The sequence below is a fragment of the Daktulosphaira vitifoliae genome, unplaced genomic scaffold (genome assembly GCF_025091365.1).
Source record: "Daktulosphaira vitifoliae isolate Bord-2020 unplaced genomic scaffold, ASM2509136v1 Scaffold_3, whole genome shotgun sequence".
NCBI lineage: Eukaryota > Metazoa > Arthropoda > Insecta > Hemiptera > Phylloxeridae > Daktulosphaira > Daktulosphaira vitifoliae.
Genome location: NW_026099574.1, coordinates 33330571 through 33338767, shown reverse-complemented (window position 1 = coordinate 33338767; position 8197 = coordinate 33330571). Strand labels below are relative to the sequence as shown.

At 28.2% G+C, this 8197-nt stretch overlaps 1 protein-coding gene across 5 annotated transcripts in view; it reads left to right on the top strand.

The window, feature by feature from the left end:
• The first annotated feature begins 299 nt into the window (after window positions 1–299).
• Window positions 300–8197, top strand: part of LOC126901099 (intersectin-1) — a 42036-nt gene continuing 34138 nt past the window's right edge. Inside the window, exons 1-15 of one of the 5 annotated variants that reach the window (XM_050677324.1) lie at window positions 580–799; window positions 3084–3166; window positions 3293–3465; window positions 3535–3677; window positions 3737–4036; window positions 4110–4161; window positions 4764–4922; window positions 4984–5469; window positions 5715–5853; window positions 5913–6230; window positions 6385–6619; window positions 6720–6990; window positions 7219–7426; window positions 7746–7854; window positions 7930–8099. In XM_050677324.1, coding sequence (XP_050533281.1) covers window positions 3164–3166; window positions 3293–3465; window positions 3535–3677; window positions 3737–4036; window positions 4110–4161; window positions 4764–4922; window positions 4984–5469; window positions 5715–5853; window positions 5913–6230; window positions 6385–6619; window positions 6720–6990; window positions 7219–7426; window positions 7746–7854; window positions 7930–8099 — 2766 coding nt within the window. In that variant the 5' untranslated portion in view covers window positions 580–799; window positions 3084–3163. Of the gene's footprint in view, window positions 325–442; window positions 559–579; window positions 800–3083; window positions 3167–3279; window positions 3466–3534; window positions 3678–3736; window positions 4037–4109; window positions 4162–4763; window positions 4923–4983; window positions 5470–5714; window positions 5854–5912; window positions 6231–6384; window positions 6620–6719; window positions 6991–7218; window positions 7427–7745; window positions 7855–7929; window positions 8100–8197 lie in introns of those variants that run through there. The other 4 variants (XM_050677323.1, XM_050677327.1, XM_050677326.1 and 1 more) reach the window with 4 other exon arrangements.

Here is an 8197-nt window from a genome sequence, read left to right as displayed (position 1 = left end):
TAAGGAGGCCAAATTTTCAATAAAACAGCTGATATATAAGTGCGTAGCTCTAAATTAATATCACTGTACCACAAGTACTAAGTTATGTGCCCACAGTTGAATATTTGGAAACTCCTAAGTTCTGTTTATATAGGTATAATTAGCGATTGACGTACAACAGAACAATTCACATTAATTTAACAAAATGATTATCTCTAATAAAATGTATTAACTATATGTAAATATTTATTATAAGTTAGGTAATAACTCTTCGGTTACTTTGTACTTTAGTTAAGCATTAAAAGATAGCGCTAGCTGAATTATAAAATTAAGTTGATGAAGATGGTAAAATTTTTTATTAATTTTATTATTATTCTTTTGATAGTCTCCATAGTTTTTAATATATATATATCTATTTATATATATTTATTTAATATATAAATCAATTCTATTAAAGTTTTTTTTTACAAATCCAAGTAAAAAATATATCATATTTATTTTTATTTTGGTTTTTTTATAACTCACTTTTAGGTGTTATCTTTCATATTATAAGCAGCCATCTTGTCTTTAATATTTTTGGTAAACTCATACTTAAAGAATATCATTGGGCGTTTACTGTGTGATAGTAAATGTTATGCTTTAGATAATGCTATTCATAATTCAGTCAAATATCAATAAAATTTCGATACGTTAGTAAATAGACTGGAAAAATTCATAGTTCGCAGTTTTCTAAAAAGAAATTAGTTTGATAATTTTAATTACTGTTTCTGAAAAAAAAAATCAACATTTAATTTAGAATATTAGAAATCATTACTTTCTGGTAATTATTTTTTATGACATTATTGATGAATTCTATATATTTTTTATAAGTTTTAAATTATTGACAAAATAATTAAATTAAAATGGAGTGTGCCTTTGATATTATACATTTGCTTTTTAAATCGTTTTTGACAATATGCACCACAAGTAGAATATGATGGAATAGATAAATAAGTAATAGATGAAGAGATGAAAAGTAAAGTAGAAATAGTTAAGTTAAGTGACAGAATTATAGTTATAAAATTCATTTTCGAGGAAAAAGTGTTGAATGTAGTAAGTGACTATGCATCACAAGTAGGATGTGATGAAGTAGACAAAGAAGGGTTTTGGAGAGAGATGGATGAAGTAAGGAATATCTGGTAATGAGAATGTGGTGATAGGTGGTGATTTGAATGGGCATGTCGGTAATGTCGGAGAGAAAAGGATATAAAAGAGTATATGGAAAGTATGGTTTTAGTAGAAAGAATGTGGCTGGAGAAAGAATACTGGATTTTACAGTATTGTATAATCTTGCTATGGTTAATAGTTCTTTTATAAAGAGAGAAGAACATTATGTAACTTATAAAAGTGAGAGTAATGGATCACAGATTGATAATTTTATTTGGAAGAGAGGAAAGCGTAAAGCGAATAAAAGATTGTAAAGTTAGCCCAGGTAAGAGTGTAACAACACAACATAGACTGATTGTAATAGTTGTGATGCAGCGGAAAGAGAGTATACAAAAACTAGAAAGAACGCAGGAGAAGTTTAGGGGACCCGGTGGTAGAAATTTAAAAGAGAAAAAGAAAAAGAGTTTTTAAAGAAGGTAAAAGAGAGAACGATGGGGAATGTTGAGGGAGACATAAATGATGTGTGGAATATATTTGCTAGTTGTGAAAAGAAGATTGTTTGGTAAGAGTAGAATGTTAGGAAACAAGGAAACCTGGTGGTGGGATGAGGACGTTCAAAAAATCATAGAAAGTAAGAAAAATCAATTCAATGTATGGCAGAAGATCTAAAGGAGAGAAGATTGGATGGAGTATAAACGCATGTGCAAAGAATCCAAGTGTGCAGTAAGGCAAAGTTTAAGAGGTATGATGTGTTGTATGATAGGCTAGGAACAAAGGAATTAAAGTAAGAAATCTATAGACTTCCAAAAGTAAGAGAGAAAAGGTCTAATGATTATTATTATATAATGTGTATACAAGGTGTTGATAATAAGGTACTCTCAAGTGATGATGATGTGAAAAAAAAGTGGAAAGAGTATTTTGAAAAATTACTGAATAATGAGTCTCCAAGAGAGACATTAGAGGATATCTCATGAAACAATAGATTGGTAGATTTAATTAATGAGAAAGAGGTATGGGAGACTGTGGCATGAATGAAGAAGAATAAAGCAGTAGGACACGATGAAGTGCCAGTAGAAATATGGAAAATATTGGTGGATATTGGCATAAGGTGGTTGAAGGAACTTTTAAATAAAATTTTATTAGAAGGGAAAATTCCAAATTAATGGAAGAATAGTATTGTGGTGTCAATATTTAAAGGTATAGATGACATACAATGTGTGAAAATTATAGAGGCATAAAGCTTATGAGTCATAGTATGAAATTTGGGAAAAGGTAATAGATAAGAGAATAAGAAATGAGACATCGGTATCTAAAAACCAGTTTGGATTTATGCCTGATAAGTCAACAATGGAGCCATTATTTTGTGTGAGGCAACTAATAGAAAAGTTTAGGTAAAAAAAGAAAATGCTTTGTATGGTATTTATAGATTTGGTGAAAGCCTATGATAGAGTTTAATGAGAAAATGAGTCCAGAAAAAATACATTAATATGATAGAGGATACGTATGATGGCACTTGTATTAGGGTAAAAAGTGTGGGAGGAGTAACAGAAGGTTTTCGGGTAAGAGTAGTACATCAGGGTTCTGCTTTAAGCCCTTACTTATTTTCTGGTGGTAATATATATCTTAAATTAAAACTTATGTAATATACTTTAATTTGAAAAAAAAAAAATTTGACCTCTGGATTTGTCTTCATGGTGAAAATGACTATGGTAGTCATTTTCAACATATTTTTGAATATGGTATTCAAAAATATGCTATTTTTGTGTTAAAATTCTGGGTTTTGTATTTTATTTTATTTTAAAATACATGACAAGGGGAGTACACTGATTTGCATAAATATTATATAAATAAAATTGATATAGCATAGAAAGTTAAACTTATATAAATTTGTTTGCTTTTTTTAAGTCGAGAAAAATAACTTTGAAATTTGAAATAGCTTAAATTGCCATTTTTTTCAGTCGACGGTAGCGACGTACAGTTGCTGAGTCAATAAAACTTGTGTTTAACACGCTTGGGGTACAAAGAAACCAACCCTTTTATGGCAAGGAAATTGTTTGCATTTTTTTCTTAATTCTGTTTAGAATAAGTTAGAATAAATTTTCAACTCGTTTTATTTTTATCTCATTTAGATTCAATAAATGTAATTTTTTAAAGTGTTGTTTTTTAGGGATTCCATCAACTTAATGTTATGGATCCTTGGGTAGTTACTCCACTAGAATGGAAACGGTTTTGCGACCATTTTCAAGCTCTTAAACCATTTGATGGAATGGTTACTGGAGAACAAGCAAAAGGATTTCTCCTTCAGTCAAGATTACCACCACAAATACTTGGTGCAATATGGTATTCATACTTCATTTTTTAAAAGTGATATTTTCATTCTTATTTAAATTCAATGGTTTATTTCATCAGGGCTCTTGCTGATACTGATGCTGATGGTCGTATGAATATAATTGAATTTACCATTGCTTGCAAATTGATAAGTTTAAAACTTAGAGGATTAGAATTACCTAATGTCTTACCAAGTAATTTATGGAACTCTATTCAATCATTAAGTGAGTAAATATATTGTCATTCAATTGTTACCCATACATTTTTACATTAATAATTTTAGATTCAGTTACAAATGTTTCAACTCCATCTCTGTCAACACCTCCTTCACAAGTTCCTGGAGCTGTACCTCCTATGAGTTTACCTTTAACTGCTGTTTCACCAACATCAATTTTACCACTCGCTTCACCAATATTACAACCTATAGCTCCTTCTCCAGTTAATATTAATAGTTCTTCTATAAGCCAATCACCCCAGCAAATAGTTAAGTCTTCACCTGTGTTATCAACAAATAATATAAATGAAGTTATTGTTGGACAACCTAGTCCACCGTCTAAACCAGTAACCCCTGTCTGTGCATCCCGTAAGTAAATTATTTTCTATTAGTGAAAATGTTTGTTATGAATTTAATTTTTATTAATTTATTAATCATTTAGTTACTAATACACCCATTACTTCAATGCCAATGCCATTACCAATAGAATCGCCGTAAGTTTCTAATTATTACAATTATACATGTCAAACATTTTCTTAGTTACCATCAAATTTTAAGGAAGATAATTTTATCTTTTATTTGTATTTAATATGATTTTGATTTTTCTCTTTTTGTATAATTTTAGAAGTTAGTTAACTAAGACCAAGATACAACACTCTCCCCTAAAATCCTGTATACAAGTAATTGTCCAGTATTGGTAATCTATAATAAAAAAATTAAAAAGGATAATAATTTTATAGTATTTGTTGAAAGTTTTAAATAGATATCAAACTGGTTCTTAAGGCTTACTTAAATTTGATATGAAAGTTATAACACGTAAAAAACTTCCATAAGATAAATTCATAATATATTTGTAAATACTTAGAAAAATTTTTTTTGATCGATTATTTTGCTTCAAATTCTTATAAGGTTCTGGTTAAAAATGTTTGATGTAATTTGAGTGTTGTTTGTCAAAAATTCGAAAATGTATAATGTATATCATACATATTACACATTGTTTCACATAATTTTTCTCTTATGTGTTAATAAATGAAAATAAAAAAAAACTATTTTATTAAATTAAACATTAACACATTAAAAAATTATTAAATTTAAGTGGAAATCAAGAATGGGCTTTACCGCATCAGTCAAAACTCAAATATACACAATTATTTAATACAACTGATCGTACAAGGACAGGTTTTTTAACTGGGGTACAAGCTAGAAGTATTATGTTAGCTACTCAGTTACCTCAAAATGTTCTTGCCCAAATATGGTAATATTAATTTAGATTTAATACTTCTTTAATTTATTTAAAATAATTATTTTTCTCGTAGGAATCTATCTGATTTGGATAAAGATGGTCAATTATCTTGTGATGAGTTTGTTTTGGCTATGTATTTATGTGATTTAGCTAAATCAGGAGAAAAAATTCGTATACCATTACCTCCAGAGCTTATACCCCCATCAATTAGAAGACAACGACAAAGTAGTTTAACAGCAACTAGTGAAGGAACACCTGAATCTGATACTACTCCTATAAATCAAACTACATTTGAAGATAAGCGTAAAGAAAATTTTGAAAAAGGTCAAGCTGAATTAGAACGTCGTCGTAAGGCTTTGTTGGAAATTCAAAGAAAAGAACAAGAAGAAAGAGAACGAAAAGAGCGAGAAGAACATGATAGGAGAGAAAAAATTAGATTAGAACAAGAAAAAAGAAGACAAGAAGAATTAGAGATTCAAATGAGAAGACAGAAAGAATTAGAACAAGAAAAAGAAGAACAAAGAAAAAGAGCTCAAGAACAAAGAGAAGCTGCACGAAAGTAGATAATATATGTTATCATAAAAAACATTGCTCTCATTAAATATTTAAAAAATAATTATTAAATTACATTAAACAGATATTAAAAAGTATTATTAGATATCTTGGTTTTTTTAAATAATGGTTAGTGTTTTTAAAGACATTCTAAAATCAATTTCTTTAGGTCATAAACACACCTCATTTCATTAGAACTGTTATACACACATTTTAAACTGGTACCTTACAAAAATTTCTAAATTTGTATAGAGAAATGGAAAGACAACGTCAGTTGGAATGGGAAAAACAAAAATGCATGGAACTACAACAACAACGTCATAAAGAACAAGAAGCTGTTTTGAAACTTAAAGCGAAAAATCAAAATTTAACCATTGAGTTGCAACAAATGGTAATTATTATAATTAAATTTAAATAATTGAAACCAATTTTACCTGATTATTTTTATAGACTGATAAGACTAAAGAGCTATCTCAAAAAATTAGTGAAACTCGAGCTAATGTAACTGGTGTTAAATCAACTATTGATAGTATGCGGTCGACTCGTGACACACAAATGAATGAAATGTCCCGCTTAAAATGTATTTTAAAAGAACAAAATCAGCGTCTTATTACTCTCAGTCAAGAAAAAATACGTCTTGAATCTAAAAGTAAATCAAATTCTCAAAATGTTACTGTTGAGATCCAAGAACAAGCTCAGTTGTCACTGACTAACAAAAAGTTAACTATAAAGAGCTTGGAAGAAAAAATCAGTGATCTTAACTCTAAGGTAACAGTTTTTTCTTTAATTATTTGAATACAAGAGTGTGTATATTTTTTTTAATTACAAGATACTATTTATATATTAATTAATTGCTTTTTTAATTATTGCTGACTATTAAAAATGTAATGTACTTATTTATCTTCTTTTTTTTTGTTGCAAGATTGAATTAAAGAAACAAGATGTTGAAAATAATAACGGTACCCTTGATCAGTTGAAGAAACAGTTAACAAAACTTATTGATGAATGTGAGAAAATTTATCCAAATTATGTTGAAAAAACACAAAAAGTTATGGATATGAAAAAAACAAAAATTAAAGAGATGTCATCTTGGGGTGATGACGCTTGGAATGTGGCTCCTACTACAGATTGGGGTAGTGAAACGTCACAGAGTCAAGGTATTTTTTATTTTTCTAATTGATATTTTAATTAGAAACATATATCTAGTATAGCCCGAAATTGAAATTGATTTAATTGAACGATTAAAATTGTTTTTAGAGTCAAGTGCTTTTAAAAATTGTCGAGCTCTATACGAATTTGTAGCTCGAAATTCTGATGAACTATCTTTTCAACCGGGTGACATCATTATGGTTCCAATTGAACAAAATGCAGAACCTGGATGGTTGGCTGGGGAATTCAAAAATAAAACTGGATGGTTTCCTGAATCATATGTTGAAACAGTTGATGGTACTGATGATATTCGTAGCATAATAGCTAACAGACAAGCACCACCTGAAAATAATCAAGTTACTACCACAATACCTCTAGAGTAAGTATTATTTAACAGTGTTCTCTAGTTAAATACTGAAACAAAAAAATTAATTTTTAATAGATACTTAATAAGTTTTTTTTTTAATGTATTTATATTAGCAACTGTTTTTACATTAAAATTATTGCCTAATTTTTTTTTCTATTTTTTAAAATTATGTTTATATTTTTCATTTATATTTGTATATGAAATATTAATGTAATGTTATGTATAATTTTTCTTTTATAGTGGAATTTCTGAGCTACCAGAAAATGATTTTGATAAGGATTTTAATGTTAAAGTCACTGATAATAGTAACTACCCATCTTCTGAATTAATTTTGGGTTATGGTACTGCAGTAAAATTTACTGTTGAAGTTTTGAAAAATTGGTCAGGAAAAGACAATTCCTTTCTTACTATCAAAACTGGAGAACTTATTGAAGTATCTGAAAATCAAGTAAATATTTCCTTCATATTTATGGTCCTGTACAGACCTACAATCTGGTAACATTAATTTCTTCAATTGTCAATTAACTTGTGCATAAAAAAATAAGCATTACCTTTTATCTCTTAAAAAGAGATAATGTGTATGTTACTCTCTCTATAAGCTTGTGAGATTATCAGTGCTGCCATGGAAGCAACTGAGTGATTACCAGGCTTCAATCAAAAATATGATACTTATAATAAATATGATAACTCTAAATAAATAATTATTTAGTTAATTATAATTAATATTTAGTATTTATTTATCACTTAAAGTTTATTTTATGTTGTAGGGAGATTGGTGGTATGGTACATCTTCTAATAATCGGTCTGGATGGTTTAATAAACAAATGGCTAAAGTAATAAAAAATGACTCTGACAATACGTCAACTTTTAAACAAGGTTTATTTCTTAAATTGTGTTCAACTGAAAATATTAAACTCATTTTTTTATTATTTATGTGTGCATTTTATTTAGAATATTATACTGTGCTTTATCCTTATGAGTCTGTTGAGCCTGGTGACTTGAATTTATATCAAGATGAAGTAGTATTAGTAACTAAAAAAGATGGTGATTGGTGGACAGGTATAATTGGTGATAGATCTGGTGTTTTTCCTTCTAATTATGTTCAACTTCTTGAACCTCAGGTAATAAAAAAATTTTTTTAATTAGGAACATTTCTTGTTTAAATTATTTTCGATTCACAATTATTACCTTAATATTATATTGGAAGAAATTGAAAAAA